Source organism: Aspergillus pseudotamarii, assembly GCF_009193445.1.
Source record: "Aspergillus pseudotamarii strain CBS 117625 unplaced genomic scaffold BDV38scaffold_35, whole genome shotgun sequence".
Taxonomy (NCBI): domain Eukaryota; kingdom Fungi; phylum Ascomycota; class Eurotiomycetes; order Eurotiales; family Aspergillaceae; genus Aspergillus; species Aspergillus pseudotamarii.
In genome coordinates, this window is record NW_022475049.1 from 44,333 (window position 1) to 67,268 (window position 22,936).

The following is a 22,936-nucleotide window of genomic DNA, read 5'->3' on the forward strand; positions in this document are numbered from 1 at the left end:
CCGAACATGCGAATATGCAAAAACCAGCGCGACCTTGATGGAAAAAGACAGACAGAGAAACAGTGGGAAAGAAAATGAAGACACCCGAAAGAGACTGGTAGCCACGAGTCAAAACCCCTCCCTGTTAATCGAGTCACTTATGCATCATATTCATCAGTCATCATTTCATAACGATTCCCAGTCAAGCGGCGGTGAATAGCTCCCCGGAAGTCGGTAGATCGAGGATCTCAAACGCCATAACTATATCCAGGATAGCGTAGAGGGAAAGTAAGAGAAGGCCAGGTGACGTGCGATATACAACACCGGCTCAACGTCACAAAAGAATAGAAAAAGGCCGAGCGAGCGGGAAAGGTGGAAACCTTTGCCAGTTTCGCCGGACCACTTCGGTCACCGCGAACCTATGTAAATTGGTCGATGTCCAGCACATTGGTAATCATCCCGGACGGTATATTTCATGCAAACAACTTTGCAGATCCCTTATTCTCACTGGTTGCGACAGCAACTAGAGCCTCGAGCCTACCCATACCGGACTCTCTGCTTGAGGGATGGTTATTGTTGAAGAAGTTAGTTCCGGGTTTGGGTTTGCTATGGTACCCATCGGACTGTGATGCCTATAGTTCAATTAGTGACCTTGCCGTTATCGATTCATCGGGTAACGGGTGCGTACTGTTTGAGACGCATCGGATGAGAATGGGGTATGATGCGGTTCGATGTACCCGTTGTTATGCACAATAGCAGGGTGGTACTCAAGAGATGCCGTTGATGGGGTATGAACTCCTTCACTACTGCTTGAATCCTCCGGGGATGTTCGAGTAGCATGAATGGTGCTGCTGTAACTTGGACCGCGAGAATGGTGTCCGCGGTAATCCTGGTATTGTTGCTGTGAATGGTAGGATGTAGACGGGCGAGAGCCAACATTATGAAGTTCGGCAATAGTCTGCTGGCCCCAGTGTGATGCGTCTTTATGGAGGGGCTTATCCCGGATATGCAATCCAGTCAAATTCGTGTGCAATGACATGTCCCAGGAGACATGACCCCGACGATGCCCAGGACCAGAAATCGGGGGAGGTGGCCGAACTGACGGCTTGTTATAGTTGAATCCACCCCCAAAGTTATAGTTAGGTGGCGGTTTATTGCCATTATCAAAGTGCATCGGGCTTGGCCGGCGCACCGGTGGAGTGAGAGGCCGCTTCGAGACAACCTTATCAAAGCTCTCAATTCCCGGCAGACGCGGTGGTTGTTCGTCCTGTACATTGGCGCCATAAGATGGGGCCAATGTCTCGGTAGGCTGGTAGTTGCCGTATCCGCTAGTAGCAGGTCGTGCGACGGTCGAGTACGTGGATGGATGCCAGGTACGTCTCCGCAAATCGGCATCCGCTGCATTGTGTGATGTCTCATCCCGGGATATCGAGTAGTTGGAGCTCACTGGGCTTGCATAAACCCCTCCCGGGGGGTGATATGCAACTGTCGAGCCCACGTTTGCGTATCCAGGGGGGTAGGCATTGACCGGTTGCGATGCGAAAGGATTAGCTCCCGACGGAACGGACAAGCGCCGCGCTGCGGTTTTACCATCCCAGAAGCCAGAGGCATGAGATGCCGCAGACATCGGCGAGGCGACATGAGGACTGCCGTTGCCTCCTGCAAAGATATGAGAGGGTGCGTAGGGTGAGCCAGCCACAGCTGGGCCCGGTACCCCACGGATTTGACCTGGTGGTGTACTAGGGGGATCGCCCATTGTATCTAAAGCGAGACGAGCTCGTCCGTCATTCGCCATAATCAAAGGCGGAGGTCGGCGACGAAGCTCCGGAGGTTGACTAAATGTCGACGCGGTCGACGTGATACTCGATGTGGACAGATTTCGGCTATGGCCTCTGCTATGAGTCCCCTGACTGCCACCCGTACCAGCCCTGGCTCGACCCTGCGGCCGCACTCGATCAGTTCGAATTTGACGCTGAAACCGGGTTCCGGTAGCTGCGAGCGAGTCGCCCGGAATCTCCTCATTCACATGGACTGTTTGAGCATGCTGCCGCAGGTTATCAAGCCGGGAAAATCGTCGCGAGCAATGACATTGGAATGGACGTTCCCCAGTATGTTTCCGAATATGCCTAGCGAGATGCTCACTTCGGGTAAAGCTCAGATTACAAGGCGGGTAATCTGTGCAGTAGAACCGTTGTCCTTTTTTCTTCTTTGACGGGGGAGCATCACCTTTGTGGTCCGAGTCATGGTCCGACCCATCACGATCACCCTCCGAGTCCCCGTGCGATGCCTCCTCGGATACTGACAGCCCACTCCCTTGCGAGCCTGCGGGTTGAGAAGTATGGTCAGGGTTGTTTACATTTCGGGGCGTACTGCCGTCGTTTTCCATATCCGCCATTTTCGCGGCGTCTTGCGCCTCCGGTGCGTTAGTTAGATGGGCTCGAGGTGTGGTCGGTGGCGTCGCCTCTTCCATCACACGGTCTTGCGGCGACGAAATATTATTCACAGGTAAGAATGATGACATATTGACACAGGCGCCGAATTAGGGTTTCTATGTACTAATCGACAAGGGGGTTATTCAGGTGACCCTCGGCCCATTAAATACGATATGTTTCAGCTAAAATGGTTGGGGTTTCCGAGAGTTGAGAAAACGCGGTGTCGTTCCCACGGAGCTGACTACTGAACCGATTTGCGCAACTCCTGTCAGCATGTGGGCCGTACACTCGATATCGAGAGGAACGAGCAAGGGCGCTGAGCCGATGGGGTGGTGGCTTCTTTATTGCTTGGTGTGAAAACTTACGGATGGATATTTTTCCTTATTCCAAATCCGGCCCAGGGATGAGATGAAGAGGGAGGGAGAGGGAAGTGGAATGTAGCAAAAGGCTGATGATGATTGTTTTTAGCCGAATGCCCAACGATGATGGCGAAGCAAGGGTAGGTAGGTTGTACGCGGTAGGTGGCAGAGCACAACCATTAACATCGAGGACACATTTCTTGCAGACGTGCCTGGTCAGGAAGACGCTAAACGTTGGACCGGAAAGATGACGAGAAAGAGGGAAGTGGATGTAGGGTAGTGAAGGAGAGAAGCGGTATTCAAGAGAGAGAAGTTCGGTCGACTCGAAGAGTTTCAGACGAGTCGCCGAGTACAGGTTGTGGGTATGACAATCCCCCAGTCAAAACTTGAACTAAAATAAATTAAAGATAAAAAAAAAAAAAATTCAACTCAAGAGTGATCTGGTTCGCAGGGTTTTGATCGGCCCGGGGAAAGGGAGGCAAATGGAACAAAAAAAAAAAAATAAGAAAAGGGCCCGGTAGAATAACTCAGGAAATATGACGTGTAGGCGGTGGATGTACAGGCACCAGGGCCAGGAGATAGATACAGAAGAAGTATAATAATTGAGGTAAGATATGGAAAGACCACGAAATACCGATCTGAGACGGGATGAAAGGTGAAAGAAAAGGAAGAGAGCGACACAGGAAGAAGATGCGCGGTGAGAGATGAGCGACAGTAGAAGTAATAGAAATCGATTATGTTAGATGGCGGTAATCCACTCGCTGAGTGGTGACGACGATACAGACAGGAAGGGGAATTGGGAAAGGATGAGGAGAGAGACGGAGGAGTTAAAGTGTAAGGAAGGGGAAAAAAAAGTGTAAGCGCGTGTAAAATAAAAAATAAAAAATAAAAAAGAAGAAAAACAAAATATTAAAAAAAATAATAATAATAATAAAAATAAAAAAAATGGAGCCAACTCAAAGGTGCCCCCCGTAGGTACTCACTCACACTTGTCTTAACTAGAGGCTTATCGGAAACAACGGTCGGCGGCGAAACGAGGGGCAAGAAGGAGGGGGAGAATGAACCATAAGTCTGGATTAATTATAGTTACAGAGCTAGCACTAGTAAGTATGGGCGTTACTACTTCAATCGCCCCGTTTGAATGGTTCAAAGGGAATGCAAAGTGGATTTGAAAGGGTAAGGTCAAGTCTTGTAGCAGCGTGGTAGCAGCGCCAACTTTTGGAGTCCTGACGGTATTGCCGTTACCACCTCAATACCAAAACTTGATGATGGTCAGTACCTTTCATCAACATCATCACTAGGGAGAAGGAAGTACTTGGACGATGTACTAACCATAGAAAGAAGAGTTCGGCTGGGACTGGAGAATGAACTCACCAGTGATATAATATACTTACAGAGTAACAGGTGAAGTAAACTTTACTTAGTTCCAGGTACTGACGACTCGATCCGGACGAACCGACGCGAATCAGCGACTCGAACAGCTGTGGAGTTCTCCATACGAGCGATACCTTTTTTTACTTTCACTGCTGGAAAGAGGGACGTAATGAATGTGGAATAGTTTCCTTCAAGCGTCCACAGCTGGCTGGTTCTGTGAGATCAATTCGCTGTTGGGGAATTATCGGGAATCCAGCACTCGAGCTATAAATAATCCGTCTGACCTATCGGTTTTATCCATATCATCTAACCTACGTCCAAATCATGTATCCCAATATAGAATGGTATTGGTTCCGGTACGAGGCGGTATCAGGAACCCCGGGATTTTACTGTTGCTGAACGATTCCGGGCTGTGGTCAGCCGGGGCGAACTCAAGAGGTGAAATCTTGTCAACGTAGTAGGTCCTAGTAATTCATAAGGCTGGTTGGCGGTGGGGAGTAAGGGTAATCGAGAGCGAGTCTCGAACCTGATGGTCACAATCGTACCATGGGTCTAGCCTTTCCAGGGTCCAGAGGCGTTCACACCCTCTGTCCATGAAGGTAAAGGCACCAGGAACTTGCTTCGCTACAGAAGAAAGATATGAAGGGGAGAAACAATAAGCGGGTGAGATATCCCTAAGAAATGCTGGGGATGAACCGTGGCGTGGTTTCTTGTGTTTCATGAATCATGATCTGGATCATAGAGGAGGTCTTGACCAGTAACCAGAGAAACCGAACGGCGCCGACTGGTCTGTTGGACTTGGTGACGTCCACCATTCGAAGTCTATATCATGGTAACTTTAACCCCATCGATATAAGGGTAAAACCTTCCCCCAATGGCCTTTCGGTAACCAAACCATCAGTTAGCCTGGGAACTAATTCATGATCTGGTCGACGAAGTGTGCATGGTAAACTCTTCGGGGCCATGGTTCTCCACGGCCTCGCACCCATAGTTCGGAGTATACCTGAGTTTCCGCTCTCACTTCCTGAACTCAGGTTAGCCCTAGTAGACTGATCAAGTAAGAGACAATACAGCGGCATACCGCTCAGATTGTCCAGGCGATCCCAGCATCCGACCGCGTCAGCAATCCCAATGCGTATGGCTTGATTGTCAAATAGCCTGGGGCCGCTGAACAATGGCCATACGAATGGCATGGTTCCGATCCTTCCACTGATCCAAGCGATAGGCGCTGGAATTCCCCGTACGATCCTTCGGCAGCCCGAGCACATGCTATGCAGAAGAGATAGTCCACATTTTGCAGGTACCTTACATTTAGGGCATTGTTTTCCATAACACGACTACGAATATAGATGAGTTGATAAGGCTTAGGCGTAATGGACTTTTTAACTAGTTAGTATATTTAAATATTAGTCATACTCTTGCCCCGATGACCTAGTAGTATGATTCTTACTTTAAGCTAGCTGAACAGTATTATCTGTGAGCGGTCCCGTGTTTGCGGTTCAGACCCTCAGCTTTTTCCCTCTTTTCTCGTCATGTTTATTTCTCTTTTATTAAAATATATATATATATATATAATGAAGAAAAGCCACCCCTCCTCCCTTTGTCTCTGCATATCTTGTTAATCTTTCAAATTATTTCTGGATTTTGTTTTATTCCTGAGATGAACGCAGGAAGGCTGGGACTGGAAACCGCCACTGCCGTATATTGAGCGTGGGAAAAGTCCAACCCAAGATCTTCCATCTCTGTCAAAGTTTCATGAGAGTTTGGGAATACAAAATCTAGAGTGAGCAGTTCTAATTCTAATTCCCATCTCTATGCGTTGACACAAAAGAAGAGGATGGTCTGATAGCTGCAAACGGCCATGGGAAACAGTGGAAGCTTCCATCAGTTCCCCTCCATCGATGACATCTACCTGATGCAGTCCGGCAGCCAATTGGCAACATGGAACAACCAAGATAATGCTGAAACGCCGGCGTTTCTGCACGCCACAGAATACAGCGATGATGTGCTTCATTGTTAAATCATAATGAGCGAAGGGAAGGCGTTGAAGAACATCCCTGCTACCGGGAATGATGCCCCTGTTCGGTTGTCTACTTTAGGTGTCGAGTGCATAGAACATCCAGCAATGACCGCCTGTCGAATGTATTCTATTTAGGTTCCCTGCTAGTACCAGGTAAGTAACTTACTGGACTACCCGACCATCAGTTAACGGGGCGAGTAAGGTTACTAAGAGATCATCTAGTGTATAACGCGGACAGTGCATTAGTTCGAAAAACACCCTCCTTCCGCATCCTATTGGACCAGCCCATGATCCGATCGTGGAGGTACCTTACCTCCTTCCAAGGACCCTAACCTTGCTAAGGAAATTGCTCAAGGCCTAAGAGGAAAAAAAAAAAGGAAAGAAAAAAGAATGTGGTTATAAATCAGAGGAAGTTTCGTCCCTCCGTCTTCCAAGACCAATCCACATCAGTGAAGTGGCGGACAGAATTCCGGTGCGGAGGGGCTGATCGACGTGGCCGTCAACCAAACAGCACATCCGTCAATAGCTTCCTATGAGAGATACTTCGTTTAGCCCCTCATTGTATCCAAATCCCTAAAAGGGACTGGGCCAAGGGGCATTGACGCCACCACCATCGTCGAGGAGGGGAAAAGTTTACGTGGAGGGGTGCCCGTATCAGAGTTTCGTCGTCTCCTCTGACCTTTTTTTTTGGATCCATCGAAAATGTCTTTTGATTCGCTTCTCTCGTTTGGTCCCCTTTCATTTTGTTCAACACTTTGTTTATTAAAATCATTTAATCTACGGATTAAAGTTGACAGGGATGATGATATCTAAACGAATATCGAGAATCTGGAAAGATACGGTATGTATGGTCATGGAAGGAGAAAGTTCCTTATCAGCCCGTTTCTTAAATCTGGAGCGGGGTAAGAAGTCCCAGCTCTGTGGATGTCGCGCACGGCCTTTGCCTACTTTAAGTCCCTTAATTATTTATAGTCTGGGATAGAGTAGGTACACCGCAGGTACCTGCTCTAGTCGTTCGGTACTAGTTGGTACCCAGTCCTAGTAGGGAATCGGTACCTACTTGGTTGTACTCTGTAGGTACCCAAGTCACTGGAGAGGCATAGTACTATCAGTTTTGTACCTGATTGACGCATTAACTATGCTAATAATCTCGGATCTTACGTATACACACCCCCAGATGAGACACCCCAAGACAATGTCTTGACGTCGTCCAATTCAAGAAAGATCGTGAGTCAAATCAGGCCACGGTCTATACGAACCGGACCTGAGCAAAGAATGTTTCCAGTCCCATAAAGTTTCAGATACGGAGCCAGTGGCGCCTCAGCTCCCTCCATCTAATTCCAGGTACCTGGAGACATCAAGATGACTGTCCACTTGTACCTGTCTCCTAACACAAACCCAGTCACGCAATCTTAACAGCAAATAAGGGAATCTACTATGATGTGGCAGCCGACCTGACTCATGATCATGCAAATCATCCTGCATAAACTCACCTGCACCCATCGACACATGTGGCGAAAATGCGGCGTAGCGCCCGAAACTAACCGCTGGACAGTTCACCAAAAAGAAATTGATTCGTTGGCATCCCTATCTGTATGGCTGGCTTTTTGCTGACGGATGCGTGGATGGATTGCGAATCGCTGAGGCTGACACACGGTACAGATATAGGCCGGGTTGTGTCCCCTTGCTGTTTCTGACACATCTTTATTACTTTTTATGATTACAATCCTGACGATCTTCGTTTTTATGCCGAACGATTGATATTTCGCCCGTTTTGATCAGCTGATCCCGAGTTATTTATGTGTACCTGAGTTTTCTGGTTGGCAGGTTGCGGGAAAATATCATATGTTAAATGTGAATCTATGTATCTGTGCTTATGCTCTGGTCTGTGCGAACAACTTGAGGCGTCAGATGTACGCGTTGCCTCTGCGGTTTTGGCTTTTCCGCCTTGAACCTATCAGGATGATCTTGGCTCGGGGTATAGATGTACGTATTTATGTATGTACATACGCTAGGAGGTAAGTATATATGTACAACCGTTGTTCGAGTGTAATGTAGATTTTTTTTATCTCGGATGTTAAGCTATTTTGCCAAGGGGTTTTTTTTTTTTTTTTTTTAAATAAGACAGCCTTATCTGTCTAGGATACTGGCCACGGCACTAACCATCACCGCTGCTTCTCGTTCCCAGTTTCCTTTCGTTCCGGACTCGATTCCCATCCGTCCTTTGTCGGTCGATGCTGGGAGTTGAGATCCCCGGAGAACACACTCTTTGATGTCCTTCTTAAGGCGGTCCCGGTTAGATCGGAGGGTCCTTGCTGAGACACCGCCACGGTTGATAATCTCCTGGACGCGCGAGGTGAGGGACGAAGCGAGGGAGCGCCAGAAGTGGGATGGGAGGGAAGATGCGTCGAGGGCGCTGAGCAGTGGTTGCAGGAGGTTATTTTTATTACCACCCTGTGGCTGGGTCTCGGGGGTAGGAGCTGGGGGGAAAAGTGGATGTAATGGCGGTCGAAGGCCAGCGAGGATAGATTCCAGCGCAAAGAGATCCTGACATTTGGCCGAGATCTCGGCGAGGGTTTTTTCGAGCGTGGGCAGCATGGACAGGGACCGGGATAGGGCGTTCAGGGACGACATGATGGCTGTGTGCACGTAGCCTTGCAAAGTGGAGAGGAGGAGCTCGGGTTGGAAGTCCAATGCCGAAGATAGGTCCTTGGGGATCGGAGAGAGGAGGTACAGGATTGTGGTGGCGGAGCTGAGTCGTGCTCGTGCATCGCGAGCTTGTTTGTAGCCTGACTGGGCAGACATGGTGAACCGATTGATCGCCTGCTGCGCTCTCGATTTCACCATGTTTTCGGCCGGGATGAGCAGTTCGCTCCGTAGAGTCCGGATGACCTTGACTTTGTCTAGTCCGTGACCTTCCTCTCCTGGACCCGTGACCGTGAACATCCGACGGAGACTCACGATCGTAGACGCTGCGCGTTCCAGAGCGCGGTAATCATCTCTACCCGGAGATGGGGACGCCGTTCCATCACTACGGCCAGTAACCTCAGCAAGCTGGCCTTCCAGCTGTCTGCCGAGAGTGAGACAGCGCGCAACTGCTCTTGCGAGCCGCACGGTAGCGAGCGACTTCTCTGTAGCTATCCTCACCTCGTCGGCAGCTTCCCACTTCCGTAGGACCTCTTTCTCCAGCCGCTCGTACCCCTGGGTCACGGAGGAGACCTGTTCCTCTGCTTCCTTGAGGATGTGGCCTGCCGCGGCGGTTTGATCCCGCGTGTGCGTCAGCAAGGGGAGGGCAGACTTGGTGGTCAGCGTGTGAATATGCGTGTCGATCTCTTGTAGATCGAAGAGCACCCGTGACAGCGGGGTTGACAGATCTAGCGGTGTATCTGTCGCATTGTTGGTTGCTACGACCAATGAGTTGGCAAAGGAGGCGGGAGAGAAGTCGGGGTCCAAGAAGACCTCATAGTCAATGTATGATGGTTCGCCTTCTGCCATGATTGGGTCTGACTAGGTCCCAGTAGCTTGTATTCTCCCAAGTAATAACTGTCGTCAAGGTCGATTCAATATAAGACCAGATAAGAAGAGCACAGATTAGGTAGATAAAAAGCTAATGGCGAGTTTGGGTATCGTATTAGATAAAGATTGGCTGGGTAAAACAACGTGTTTTCTCCGAAACACTTTCACACGGCAGAAACTCAGTACAGTATGCTAGCCATGCGACCGATCCAGTATATCGAGGCCTCTAAACCCGGTCATAGTCAACCAATTGCTTGCGGAGAGAGATCGAGTATGCGATGTTGCTGATCCGCTCGGAGGTCCATTCATGCCATGTGTCGAGACTATGCCTCTTTGGTCGCGGATTAGTCAGCCATCTGTATAGTTCTGTCTCAAAGGGATGGATGTCTTCTACCGCGTATGTATAATTGTGTATATATATATAAGAGAGATTCTATGATTTAGTTGTGTAGGTTATGCGGAGATATGAAAAATTGGGTCTTCTGAAAGCAATCATCATTGGTGGGAATGGGAAAATGCGGTACCCAGAATTTTATATATTTTCGACTACTAGTACCGGTCCCAGCGTTCCTACATTCTCGGCCATGCTTTAGGGGATTTAGTGGTAATGATATTATGGCAATGTAGGGGCTCTATTCTTGACCATGTATAAACCTGGGACATCACACCCTAGCGAGGAATCAGACTAAACATGAAGCCTAGCTTAGGAAGGCAAAGAGGGATTGCGCATGCCAACGGCGCAACGCGACATGAAAGCGTAAAACAGAAAAGTGATATCATGACAAACCCCAAACCGCTCTAAGAAATATATGTACACATTATGTATAAGAATATATAAAGGTTTTATAATTACACCGAATGAATGTCGTTCGCTCCACCTGTCACCGATCTGGGAGCTGCGCCGGTAACTCGTGAACTGGCGCATTAGGCCGACTCTCCAGTTCATACCGGGTTCCCTGCCCATCCACTTCAACGGGCTGACTTGATATGTATTTGTAGTCATGAATTGGTGTATTTCCGTCTTGTATAGGCGCCGGCTGAGGCCGTGACCGGCGCCTCATGAAAAGCCAAATGAAAGCTGCAATCAGTGCTACACCGGCGACGCCACCGATGACGCCACCTGCGACTGCACCCTTACTTACACCTGACGAAGAGGATGAGGAAGAGGATGTCTGTGTGGTTGCTGCGGAGGTAGCTGTAGTTGATGTTGTTGTGGATGTTGTGGATATTTCAGAGGTTGCAGATGTTGGTGAAGGTAGTGCCACTGTTACGTACATTTATTAGCATTGAGATACACCTTAGCGTCCACATAGAATAGACAGATATATAATATGGTGTGCGTAGGCAACGTACCTGTACCTGAAGAGATAACCTTTAACCTTGTGTCCTGATCACCAAATGAGTAACCTGTGCCGGCACAGCCATCATATTGTCCAGCCAGCGCGAATCCTATCGTGTCGTGTGGACAGCAAAAGTACCCTCCGTTGTCATACAGATCCCATGTTGCATTCGCACACCTCGGTTCCTGCACCAACGACTCCGTGCAGTTTTTTCCGGCTGGGCAACAATCGATATTGTAAGCGTGAGGACAGAATGTACCTCCCGGGCAGCAGCCGCGAAACCCGCCAACTGTTTCACCGCAGTCATTCTCGGTTCGAAGGCAGGAACCGTTCTTACGGACAGCAAAACCGGTAGTCATCTTGGCCCTAATTTTTCGTTTACTAGGGAAAGGAAGGAAGGTATGTCGGTGGGATAAGAATAAACGAAGAAATTCGGGGAACGAAGAAAAAGGAAATGAGCGGCACCAGGGAAATAGTGTCCTTGTGGCCCAACTGTCAATGGAGAACCCACATTATCTGATATGCAGTAAGCAATGCCATTTATCATTGGAAGAGTGATGTCGTGCCAATGGACTAAGGGATGGGTATATTAAGATCTTCCAGGGTTTCGGGGGGTTCAGCGACCAGTCACCAATCTACGCTAGTACCCTGGTCCCTGAGAGACCGGGGCTGTGAGCACTAAATGATTCCCAGTGGATGTGTTATGGAAGTTTAACATCGTTTAAAGGAGACCCTTGTTTCAATAAGGCAGTGATAGTCATGATTATTGGGTGGATGTAAAAACGAATGGGGTTTTAGGGCACGGCCTAGAGGCTAGTGATGGGGGCCGTTTCAGCCACAGGCAATTTCGATAGAGTAATCTCAAGGACTTTCTTAAGAATAGGTTCGTAGCCTCAAGTAATTACGTTGGAGGGTGTTGCTTCATTGCTGTATCATTTCCTCTCCCATCACAGAAGAACTCGTCCGTTGGTCTCCTCTACGATGAGGTCGAACTCAGGTTGGAATTCGGTATAAAAATGATGCTGTGATGGTCAGTCAGCACATGCTCATCCAAGATTGTCGCAACAGGAAAGCCATACCGGTGTCTGGACCGCATTGGCCGTGTACTGAGCCACTTCATCATTGATGATCTTCTTTGGTACGCCATTGGCAGCAGCCGCCTCGGCCATCAGCTGAGAATGACACGCATGATCCAAGCTGGAAAGAAGAAAGGCTGCTTCATCTACTGTGCGACCTACGGTTAACAAACTGCGTACATCGTCAGCTGGCGTGTACAACAAACATGGGGACTAGAAGCAGGGGATACCCATGGTTTTGCAAAATGCAAGCTATCTTGTCCTCCCCCAAGGCCTTGGCGATTTGCTGCCCCTCTGCCTGAGCCAACGCAATTCCACCATGGTCAATATAGACACCTAGTTTCCCATAGAAGTTACATGCGTCTACACCCGTCAATCACTTTTGCCATATAAAAAGAATCCATACAAACTGTGGAAGGGCATCATACCTTGAGTGATCATCTCGATCCCCTTCCCAAATGCGCTCCACGTCTTTCCGTAAACTCCATGCGTATGCGCAGCAGCAACAACATCCGGTCTGGCTTTATGGATCTCTGAATGGATCATGAATCCGGCCTCATTGATGGGTGCCTGATTGCCCCCTTCTGTCACATAGCCATCTTGGTCGACAAGGACGAGATCGGAGGCTTTCATGGCAGAGAAATGCTTAGCGTAAGGGTTCATCCAGAAATGGTCCTTCAAGACAGGGTCTGTGGGATACTGTTAGTATAGTACTTGTGTTTCTACTAGCACGGATAAATATATAGCACTCACCTCTCATGGAGATGTGTCCAGAAATACCCTCGCCGTGTCCATGCTTTCCGAAGAAACGGAACGCGGCCGCCATGTGCTCTTTCATCCATTTACGCTTCTCATAGAGGTCTGTGAATACTGGAATTCCTGGTAGTTTGAGCGTTCCATTACGATCGCCGCGGGCAGTTGCTTGGAAAATGGCGTCCTCGACTGCAGGCTTCACATTCAAGTTACTGTAGTCTGTAGAGGCAACGACTACCTTCTGCTGGGCAGTGGTTTCGGTTGCTGTTGAAGTTGACATAGTGGTTTAGATATATTTTCTATGTTGAAAACAAAATCGAAGTCGATGAAGTAACCACTGGAATCTCTATTCGAGACAGTGCTGGGGATATTTATCTCCACCTTCAAGTCTTATCAGTTGAGGTGGAATGTGGCGCCCCCACCTCTAGATAAATGAACCTCGAATCGTTTGGTTTGATTGACCGGAAACGCCAGTTCAGAGCGGATACTATAGGCGCATATCGCCGATCGTACGGACTTTTGCCCGACAAGACTAATGTTCGTAGAAGGCGCATTTTTGTTCTTCCCTGGGTCATAATCGGGTCGATTTGATACTATCCGGTAGTAGTAAATACTATCTATATAATTGAGACGCCCATGTCGCTATGACATGACGCCATCCCGAATAGCCATAAACATCCAACAACAGGATATTAAGTACCAATGTGCCTGCACAAGTTCAAAAAATGTCGCCAGAATGTAAGATCATGGAATCAACACTGCAGTAAGATGAGAGGATGACACTCGAACCAGAACGCCATCTATACAGGTGCCAACCAGCTAGGGTATACAGAAAATTGTAAACATATCAAAATCCGCATGCAAGTCGGCCATGAATCAACGTCAAAAATGAAAATGAAAAAAACGGGGAAAAAGGAGAATACAACCGAAGAAAGAAAGACCCAAGAAGAAGCTATACCGCTTGCTCACCAACCCCCTTCATTTCAGCCATCTCATACTCGCCACCGTCACCCTGCAGGCTGCGTTCCCGACCTCTTCCTCGGGATGGACTGGCTCTATCACCCGGCGGCTGCGATGAACTTCCAGACGACTGTCCAGTACCGGTACCAGCTATACCGCCAAAGCTAATCGGTCTGAGTTCCCGCCATTGACAGGCCCAGATACCACCAAAGGTCATTAGAGAAGCGCTGGCAAACTGAAGACCCCACCAAAGCAGGTTGGAGGGGATAGAGTGGGTGTAAAGGGACGTCGCGAGAAGATGGAGCAAATGGATAGTAAGAGCGAAGTCAGGAATGAGTTTGGACCGAACGACGAGGAGTAAAAGAAAGATTATCCTGTGAGAGTTTGGTTAGCGGTGCAGCCCTTTTATTGAAAGCAAGGAAGATGGGTACTAGTAGCTCACCCCGCAAGACTATTTAACATCCACACCAACCCCAGCATCCATCCAATCGTGGTATCCCCCCTCAGCGAGTCCCAACTCAGAACTAAGTCTATGGAGAACTGGGTGCCATAGACGAGGGTGGTAAATAAGATCAGGGCTGTCGCAGAGGCATAATAGGCAAGCTGTAAGATAACAATTTTCCGTACGATCTTCAGCGGCGGGAGGTCTGTCCGAGTCCCCGCAGGAGGCCGTCGGCGCGGGGGCATGAAATATGTGGTAACTTTTGCACACTAATTAGAAACTCCAAGGGATATTTCACGGTGAGAAGAACCGGTGAGATGGTGAGTTCTGGCCCGCGGAAGCACCGAGCATATACCCGAGGCCTTTCTTTTCTGGGGATTCTTCCGTCGCTAGGTATGGAGGGACTGCGAGTGGATAAGACTAATCGCGTCGCAAATAGATTAAGACCGTAATGAGGAAGCGATGGTCTGTTGGGACATCGTCTGATGGGGAGAACTGAAGAAGAAGTTGGTTCCAGGTTAAGTTACTGTGGCGCCACGAGCAGAGCCGCCAAGCGTGGCAGAAAGGGAACGCAGATCATGCCAAATAGGAAGCGCATCTCTTAACTACGTATTAGCATATTTACTTCTTGCGACGGGACTGTTTAGCCTGCTTTTGTTATTACCACGATTCATATTTCACTCTTGATTCCAATCCCTTCCTCGCATCCCTCTCCCTTCCAACCGTCACTCGCAAAAGGACCCCAATCACAATGGGCTGGTTACCCTGGTCCTCCGACTCGAAAAATACCGCTTCCGATGGAGGCCGCATAGCCCCCGATCGGTCCTCTCGACAAAAGTGCTGGGAGGGTCGCGACTTGTTTTTCTCCTGCCTAGACGACAATAATATTCTGGACGCAATCAAGGAGGATAAGGAAGCGCGACGGAAATGTGGGAAGGAGATTGCGGAGTTTGAGTCGGCTTGTTCAAAGGCTTGGGTATGTTGCCGCATCTCAGTTTCGCCTGCTATAATGAGGGTCCGCTGGACGTGACTCGACTCTCTTCTCTCTCTAGCTACCCAGTCGTCGCCCCTTATAGCGATCTGTGGCTTGCATTGTCTACATCCTTTACGATTGCTGATGATCAAAAAAAAAAACAGGTCAAATATTTCAAGGAAAAGCGGGTAATGGAATACAACCGAGACAAGACAATTGAGCGGATCAAGAAGGAAGATGCGGCCAAGGTCCAGGATTTGAAGGCACAGGGATGGAACCCTCGGTAAAATGGTCAGCCACTTTATTGGGAGGGACAACAGGAAGAGAACGGGAGGGATTGATTCCAAGCCAAAAGGCTGTGTACTACATACTACTACTACTACTACTACTATCAAAAGCTATGCCACTCCAATCTTAATAATTTCCCGGGCCTTTACATATGCTCCACTTTATATCGTCTACCGAGAGAACTTCTTCAGGTTTAGATCATCACATACTCAATGTTAGTATTATTCGTCTTTGTCATTACTCCAGCTGACCGCTATGCGCCCTAGTGTATCACAAGTAACCGTCGGAGAAAACCATATAATCAACACCGCGACATAGATAAAAGACACCGTATTCCCATGAAGATCTATTTGTCCAGGTGTCCAGAGATTATAAGAATAGAAACGAAAAAAGAAAACCATTGCACTCCTGTCGCAGTTACAGCGTAAAAACTGAAGGAAAACGTAAATCAAAATCGACAACCAGGCCATATGATCGTTTCCGATGGCTGAAACCCCATGCCTTAGAAATACCTCAACCGATCGATCAAATTAACGCCATGCCCCATGATGTTCTGTAAAAGATGATAGAGCTCCGGAGAAAATATGTCAATGAAGAAAGATAGGAAAGAAGACGAGTCATAAATCATTGCTTCCACTTGCCCAATTGATTCATGATGTTCTGTACATGAGGACCAGCGGTTGCCTGATTTTGCGCCTGCTGTCCTCCCAAGCCCTTGGCTAGTAGTGATATTAAGTTGGGATCAGACACCACTGGAGCATTAGGTGCTTGGATTGGGAACGGTTGCGGAGGGAGAGGGTGTTGTGGGTTGGTGGGAACAGGCTGTCGTGTGGCTGCACTCAAAAGGCTGGCGAGATCAGCACCTGCATTGGGTGTTGATGCTGTGGTAGAAAATGGTTGTTGCGCAGTTGGGACGGCTGATTGCCGCTGCTGGAGCGCACCCAAAAGAGACTGGAGAGTAGGACCGTCGAGGGACGTGATTAGGTTGGCGATGTTTGGGGGATTAGAAAGAGCTGGCAATGGGGCCTGCGGCATAGGCGGGGGCGCCAGGGGAGGAACCCCAAAGGCTGGGTTGGGAGGGAATGGAGTAGGAGGCGCGCCGCGCTGCACTGACTGCGCGTGGAAGACGATCTCAGCGGCAATATTCGGCTCAACATCGGGATACTCTGGCGAGCGATTAGCGGGCTAGGCCTGCGTAAACAGACTATTTGGATAGCAAGCGAAACACTTACCATTAAATCGAACGTTGTCTGCACCCCCGCTTCGATCGAATACCTGCAGAGGAATCTTCCTGGAGAACTGGTTTGGACGGGCGAGCCTCACCACTGCCAGCACACCTTCGCTGATCTGCCGTTGAACGGCCGCGTTCAGCGGGATTCGGGGACCCAACACCAAAACATCGACTCGAAGACCTCTATTGCGGAATGCATTTTCCACATGGAAGATAAAGTTTCTAACAATCTGATTAGCAAGAGTCATATGGCAAACTGTTATAACGCAAAACTAACCGGTCGACCTCCTCCAAGACGAGAATTTGCACCTCCGGAACATCTCTTGGGGCCCGTCTGGGCACTGGCAACTCTACATCGCCTTCATAACCGCGGGCCCGTGGACTGGGGGTACGGTATCTTCGGTCCCTTGCATAGGGGGACCGGGACCGGCGTCGTTCCCGTCGATCATACCGCTCTGGGGTTCTATCCCGGGACCGGTATCCGTCCCTTCCGCGAAAGCCACGCGGGGACGGGGATCGGGGCGGAGGCCGATAGTCATCGCGCCTACGGTGAGTAGGCTCATCTCTAAAATCGCTGAATGGAATCCTCGGAGATTCGTATGGTCGATCGTAGCGATCCGTAGGAGCTCTAGGGTTGCGACTGCTCGGCGGGCCCCCTCTGCTGTATTCGGGAGACCTCGAACGCCTAGCCGGTGGAGCGCGGGAAGGCTCCGCAGGAGCTGGGCCAGGCCTCGTATTTCTCTGTGGCTTGGATATTTCAAGGTCTACAATGTTCCATTAGTCTGACCGAGCAATTTGATAAGTCTAGAAGGCTGACACTTACGAACTTTGCGTCCTCTCACCACAGCTCCTTGCTCTACATCGAGCGCTTGCTTGCAGGCTGGGGCCTCCAGAAATTGTATGAAGCCGTACGCCTGCTTGATAGATATCTGCGCTAATTTCCCGTACTTGTGAAATATATGAAACAGATCTCGCTTGGTCACTCGTTCCGTTGGAAGGTTGCCTGTTATTGTTGGGAACCCCAAACGTTAGTTACTCCACCGCCAGGGTCCAAAATGAGATCTGCAATACTAACCGACAAATAGCCTGGATCCCGCTGGGAAACGATCCCAGAGCCCTTCTGTGACATATACCCTCTCGTCATGCAGAAACTCGTCATATTTCTTTTGTACATCTGGTCCCCAAGGGGCATCATCATCGGCGCTTTTAGATTGCCGACCCTGCTGTTTATCCACGCGCCCAGATTTATTGGACACCGGGGAGGAAGGTGCCTGCGCCTCCGCCGTGGCCGGCGGGGACTGCTGGAAACTAGCCACGGGGGGAGGGGGCAGGCTACTGACGCCTGAGGTGGTCCCTGGAGCACCGGCAGCTGTCAAGGAAGGGAGTGCGGGGTTAGACTGGTAATTACTTTGCTGGGCAGTGTAGGAGGGCTGGGCGTTAGACGCATGAGGGGGGAGTTGATGATACGAGCGGATATCATCGCTGGGGTTATAATTGGGATGGATGGAAGGCTTCTCCTGGGGTGGGGGACGAGGAGGCAAGCCCAGGGAAGATTGGAGAGCTTCATCAGTTGCTTGAGGGTCCGCAGAGACATCTCCGAAAGGAACGGCCTCAGATACTGCAGGGGCAGAAGGAGCGGCAGTGGAGGAAGGGGGGAGATTATCGAGGAGGTTCTGGAAGTCCACACCATCCTCGCCAGTGTTATGTGGCTTGTTGCGGGTGTCTAAGCGATCCTGTGGAGCCGACGAAGCTGCCCAGGAGGAGGCTGCATGGTCTATTTCGCTCGCAATGGGAATGCTTTGAGGAGCATGGGGGGCAGAGGGAGGGAGATCGGGGAAAGGGTGATGAGTTATATGGGTGGCGGAATCTGATGGAGGAACAGTGGTTAGAGATGAGTTTGGTTTGGAACCCTGCTCAGCAGAGGTGGTCGCAGTGGCTATGGAAGAAGCATATGCAAATTGGTCTGATGGCAGCGACGCATGGGAAGACACAACCGCGTTCTTGTTCATCGAACCATCATCCGCCTGAAATGCACCAGAGTGGTGGTAGCTACCTTGTGTTTGAGTTTGGAAGTGTCCCGAAGCCTGCACGGAGCCATAGTTTCCTTGCACACCCCTCGACCCAGCATAATGGGCATATTGGGATGGCAGATCAGCATGCAGCTGGGCGCAGTGTTCAAAAGCAGACTCGGACTTTTCATAAGTCGAAGTATCGTTGAAGACGGGGTCCATTTGATTCTGAAGCACCGGAATATTGGCTGGTTCCGCGATGTGTAGCGGACGAGGGCTCTCGGGAGTCAGGGTCTTGCCTCGAAAGTGAAGAGCTTCATCTGGGGAACTGGGCGTCATGTAGACCAAGGATGAAGAATTGATTCATCTACAAAACCATGCGAAAAAAAGGTCCCAAGGGCCACAGGGGATTAGGGATTTTCCAAAATCGACCAAGCTAGGGTGGGGCTAATCTTGGGAAAAAAAGAACCGGGCCGTTTGGGAGCTCCGGTGGGCGGTAAAGGGAGGATAGAGATGAAAATTCAATGAGAGGAAGGAGAAGCACCACGGGGAGGGAAGAGGAACTGGCTGTTTGATCTGTTTGACGAATAGTAAAACCAAGCAGACGGACACTCCCAATAAGCACAAGACAAACAGAAGGCAGGGAGGAGAAACCGAGCGAGGCCGATAAGGAATAATAATGATAAAATAACAAGGATAAGGCCCGGGTAGGTATATAAAACAAGGCAGGGAGGGAAAAACAAAAGCTCGGACGTATGTAATGGAAAGATCTAGTAAGTATTGAAATGACAGTCCGAGGGGTAAGCCCAGCACTATGTAGTATGATGAGCAGACGAGAGAAGGATTCTTCCGTCAATCCTTGATAATTAGTCAACAATTGTACTATTAGACGACGCCAGAGTTAGTAGATGGGGAAGTTGGTGGTAGTGTACAGTAGTTAGTAGTACAGTAGGGAGGGGAGGGGATCGAGAGGGGCGTGGTGGGAACGAGGGCAAGTGACTTGAAAAAAAAAAACAGAGCTAATGTACTCTGGGAGGGGTGACCAGGGTAACTGGTGAAGATCCCTCTTTTAGTTGAAAACACACACACACAAAAATATATTAATTAGTTCAAAATGGGGTCGAGGTGTGGGAGGGTAAAAGGGAAAAAAAAAAAAAAAACCGCATGGCATTGGAAGATTTCCCATGTTGTAAAGTTACGGTTTGCGCACGTCAGCTTTACAATGCTGCACAAACTTTACGAGCCTTTCCCCATCGGGTAGGGCGTTAGCGCACAAGGTCTCCTCATGCCGACGGTATGACTGGATGGTTCGATTGCCAGCCAGTCTTAGTGGCGGGTCAAGTCATGCTCTCGATGATTTCCCCTGGAACTGCTCGAAAGTTCCTTCATCATTCGTCAAGGGAGTTATTCTTAGAGTCAGGTCCAGACCCTGGTAAGACCGGAGTATCTCCGTCTATACTATAGCTGAATTGAGCAACCGACACTGGTCAGCATTTGTTATATCCCATTTCTCCGAATTCTTATGTACCTGAAAGCTACCCAAGTTGTACAGCAGAGTGGATTACCTAAGGATCTTGATCTCCTAACCAAGCTACCACTTGGTGAGCACCATCTGAATGGGTTCTGTACCGATGGAAAGCCCGCGGAAGTGGACGGTACCCAGCTTCGAGAGGATACCCACCGCCTCACTTGACCTTCCCAATCGGCTATAGCGCCAAGTATCGGGTTCTTCAGTCCCAGTTAGAACTTAGCACAGCATCTTTCCCGGCAACTAACCTTGAAGCTAAGTCGGATTTCTAGAAGATCCCCATGCTTGTTACCGATTAGTATCTCATTCTTAATTCAATGTCCGAGTTGCAGGGATACCTACACTGGCTGCTCCGTACTACTATTACATCAACCACCCAGGAGAACATTACAAAAGAAACAAAGATAATCTACCGAAGCATATCAGAAAAGAATGGTCACGCTGCAGTTACGTCCTCGGACAGTTCATTGGTTCCCCCCTCTTCGTCCCTTATCCGCTCTCACCGCAAGAACGTTCGCTTCTAAACAAGCGGCCGCCACAGAACGCCTCCAAGACTCAAATGAGGATCTAGCCGCAGCTCGAAAATGGCTCACGGGACTCACTTCGAAAACTATACCACGCCATATTTGTGAAATTTCATTTAGTCGTTCCGGTGGTCCTGGGGGGCAGAACGTGAACAAGTCGGTCGACCTCGCGTAAATAACCTCCGATTGTGTCGAACTATCACTAACTGGACCTTGCGGATCTGAATAGGGTGAACTCAAAAGCTACTCTAAAAGTGCCTCTTCATTCTCTCTTACCGCTTGTGCCTCGAATCTTACACCGTTCACTACGATCATCACGATACTTCGCCGAGAGATCGCAGAGTCTAGTCATACAGTCGGAAGAGTCGCGGAAACAAGCCGCCAATGTGGAGTCGTGTTACGAGAAATTACATCAGTTACTTAAAGCTACTGCAACAGATGCCATTCCTGGGGAGACATCTCAGGAACAAAGAGACCGGGTACACAAATTGTACGTTTATGAATCGCTATATTTGCTTCGTTTCCTTTTTACAAACACCCCGAGAGGCTTCAAGCTCACGTTGTACAGGAGGAAGGCTGAAAACGAAGCCAGAATCAAGTCTAAGAAACTGCACAGCAGCAAAAAGAGCAATCGACGGGGTAGTAAATTTGATGAATGATTGGCGAAGAGCTAACTTTTATCTGAACCACCCATGTGCGATGATGAACTCCAATATGCGCCTTTGCATGACAGCGGAGAAGTAAACAGGTACGAACAATTAGAATAAACGAGGAGCCGCCAGCTCTTAAGGCTATAGCACACGCTCCGCATTGCGGACCGTGGCAGTAATAGCCTTTTGCAGAGATGGATCCAAACCTTCTGCGTTCTCCAAGGGCTGCAGCCAGTTAATAACCTCCTTTGCGACATTGGGGTTCTCGCGGTGCTCCTTCAACCGGGCAAAGGACGTAATCAAAGCCCGCGGAAAATCGGGTGACGTGGGCTGCACTCCGGTGGTAGGAAGTTTGATATAGCAGATTTGCGTATGATGACTGGTAGGACTGGACTGCTGCAGCGCATTGACAACATGCTCCAAGATTTTGCGTAAGCATGGCAAGTCAGGAAACTCCACGACCATGTCGAAGAACTCCCGTCCGAATTTGGCATCTTGTTCAAAGTTTTTCATTGCGGTATCAAAAATGGCCAAAGGGATAGCACCGCTCATTGCAGGTGTTGAGCGAAGATTCTCTAACGCCACTTGGTCCACTCCATTATTATCTCCAGCGCTCGGATTGATATCTTCACCGGTGATCTGTGGTAGCGCAATCATGTCGGCGTTAGGATCTTCAAAGGAAGCATCTGGCATCGGTTTCGGGGCTTCAATCTCTTTGTCAAGACCCAGGATGCGCTGCCGGGCAACAAGCTTGGCTGTATAGATCAATTCTAGCTTCGCGTAGTGAATCCATAGCTTCCTAGAGTTCTTGCAGAACCGTAGCCCACGTTGCATGTGGCTTCGCGACTGCGTCATATCTGCATGGTCATCCAAAGCATATTGCGCTGCATATATCCACAGATCCACATTTGTTGGGTGTAGTCGTAGGACATCGTCGAAGATCGTGGAAAGTTTTTTGAAAGCTTTCTGCGCCCTAGCATATTCAATGTATTGAATCCATAAACCAATATCGCCGTGGAATTTGCGAGTTGCGCGATCCAGGATGAAAAAAATCCGCCGCTGGCCAGAATATCCCGCACCGCGAATACCGAGTCGCTTCACCCTTTTGCGTCGGAGGGTGTCCAGGTTCATCTCGTATTCTGCATATCGTACAAAGTCGGAAGGTTGAGCACCGCGAGCATTGAGCTTGTGCTCAAAGTCCGACCGTTTCTTGATGATCGCTGTGATCTCATCCTACACAATGAAAACGTAGTTTAAGACCTCTGCATACTTTCAAGTGTTGTGCATTTTGAGGAAATACCTTGCTGAAAATTTTCTTTCTTTCATACTCTTTCAGTTCAGGTACTGACTTTTCTAGAAAGAAGCGTGCCTTATCAGTAGCGGCAGACATGGTTGCGATTGTCGTTGTTGCAGGATACCTCTGAGATCAAGCAGCCATCAATGGAGTGATAAAAAAAGTTGTCGGCATCCCGCAATCAAAAG

General features: G+C 49.1%; 9 protein-coding genes across 9 annotated transcripts; 2 read left to right on the forward strand and 7 right to left on the reverse strand.

Moving 5' to 3' along the window:
• Positions 1-325: 325 nt before the first annotated feature.
• On the reverse strand, positions 326-2,681 carry BDV38DRAFT_113238 (C2H2-type zinc finger protein). Its single transcript, XM_032050998.1, has 2 exons — positions 668-2,681; positions 326-611 (listed from the first exon to the last, which is right to left on the reverse strand). The coding sequence occupies exons 1-2, from the start codon at positions 2,498-2,500 to the stop codon at positions 453-455; spliced, it is 1,992 nt and encodes a 663-aa protein (XP_031912334.1). The 5' UTR covers positions 2,501-2,681; the 3' UTR covers positions 326-452.
• Positions 2,682-8,261: 5,580 nt separating this feature from the next.
• BDV38DRAFT_249743 (Golgi transport complex subunit COG5) lies at positions 8,262-9,972 on the reverse strand. Its single transcript, XM_032054882.1, has one exon. The coding sequence runs from the start codon at positions 9,657-9,659 to the stop codon at positions 8,295-8,297; it is 1,365 nt and encodes a 454-aa protein (XP_031912335.1). The 5' UTR covers positions 9,660-9,972; the 3' UTR covers positions 8,262-8,294.
• A 549-nt stretch (positions 9,973-10,521) lies between these two features.
• On the reverse strand, positions 10,522-11,791 carry BDV38DRAFT_113338 (uncharacterized protein). Its single transcript, XM_032050999.1, has 2 exons — positions 11,034-11,791; positions 10,522-10,944 (listed from the first exon to the last, which is right to left on the reverse strand). Exons 1-2 carry the CDS (start codon positions 11,377-11,379, stop codon positions 10,562-10,564), a joined length of 729 nt encoding a protein of 242 aa, XP_031912336.1. The 5' UTR covers positions 11,380-11,791; the 3' UTR covers positions 10,522-10,561.
• A 176-nt stretch (positions 11,792-11,967) lies between these two features.
• BDV38DRAFT_284028 (class II aldolase/adducin domain protein) lies at positions 11,968-13,129 on the reverse strand (the record flags this gene model as incomplete). The annotated part of the gene is made up of 5 exons (XM_032060173.1): positions 11,968-12,042; positions 12,100-12,268; positions 12,327-12,459; positions 12,525-12,785; positions 12,850-13,129. The coding sequence occupies 5 exons, from the start codon at positions 13,127-13,129 to the stop codon at positions 11,968-11,970; spliced, it is 918 nt and encodes a 305-aa protein (XP_031912337.1).
• Positions 13,130-13,801: 672 nt separating this feature from the next.
• Positions 13,802-14,496, reverse strand: BDV38DRAFT_284029 (protein SYS1; the record flags this gene model as incomplete). Its single annotated transcript, XM_032060174.1, has 2 exons — positions 13,802-14,183; positions 14,252-14,496. The coding sequence occupies 2 exons, from the start codon at positions 14,494-14,496 to the stop codon at positions 13,802-13,804; spliced, it is 627 nt and encodes a 208-aa protein (XP_031912338.1).
• Positions 14,497-14,787: 291 nt separating this feature from the next.
• Positions 14,788-15,632, forward strand: BDV38DRAFT_113369 (cytochrome c oxidase subunit 6B family protein). The gene is made up of 2 exons (XM_032051000.1): positions 14,788-15,227; positions 15,389-15,632. The coding sequence occupies exons 1-2, from the start codon at positions 15,003-15,005 to the stop codon at positions 15,509-15,511; spliced, it is 348 nt and encodes a 115-aa protein (XP_031912339.1). The 5' UTR covers positions 14,788-15,002; the 3' UTR covers positions 15,512-15,632.
• A 99-nt stretch (positions 15,633-15,731) lies between these two features.
• On the reverse strand, positions 15,732-19,761 carry BDV38DRAFT_249753 (putative RNA-binding protein (Nab3)). The gene is made up of 6 exons (XM_032054883.1): positions 18,797-19,761; positions 17,819-18,610; positions 17,567-17,746; positions 17,021-17,507; positions 16,745-16,965; positions 15,732-16,678 (listed from the first exon to the last, which is right to left on the reverse strand). The coding sequence occupies exons 1-6, from the start codon at positions 19,089-19,091 to the stop codon at positions 16,137-16,139; spliced, it is 2,517 nt and encodes an 838-aa protein (XP_031912340.1). The 5' UTR covers positions 19,092-19,761; the 3' UTR covers positions 15,732-16,136.
• A 689-nt stretch (positions 19,762-20,450) lies between these two features.
• On the forward strand, positions 20,451-21,529 carry BDV38DRAFT_113494 (peptidyl-tRNA hydrolase domain protein). The gene is made up of 3 exons (XM_032051001.1): positions 20,451-20,960; positions 21,034-21,294; positions 21,373-21,529. The coding sequence occupies exons 1-3, from the start codon at positions 20,713-20,715 to the stop codon at positions 21,461-21,463; spliced, it is 600 nt and encodes a 199-aa protein (XP_031912341.1). The 5' UTR covers positions 20,451-20,712; the 3' UTR covers positions 21,464-21,529.
• Positions 20,925-22,913, reverse strand: BDV38DRAFT_249759 (snoRNA-binding rRNA-processing protein UTP6). The gene is made up of 4 exons (XM_032054884.1): positions 22,757-22,913; positions 21,373-22,689; positions 21,034-21,294; positions 20,925-20,960 (listed from the first exon to the last, which is right to left on the reverse strand). Exons 1-2 carry the CDS (start codon positions 22,842-22,844, stop codon positions 21,596-21,598), a joined length of 1,182 nt encoding a protein of 393 aa, XP_031912342.1. The 5' UTR covers positions 22,845-22,913; the 3' UTR covers positions 20,925-20,960; positions 21,034-21,294; positions 21,373-21,595.
• Positions 22,914-22,936: the final 23 nt, after the last annotated feature.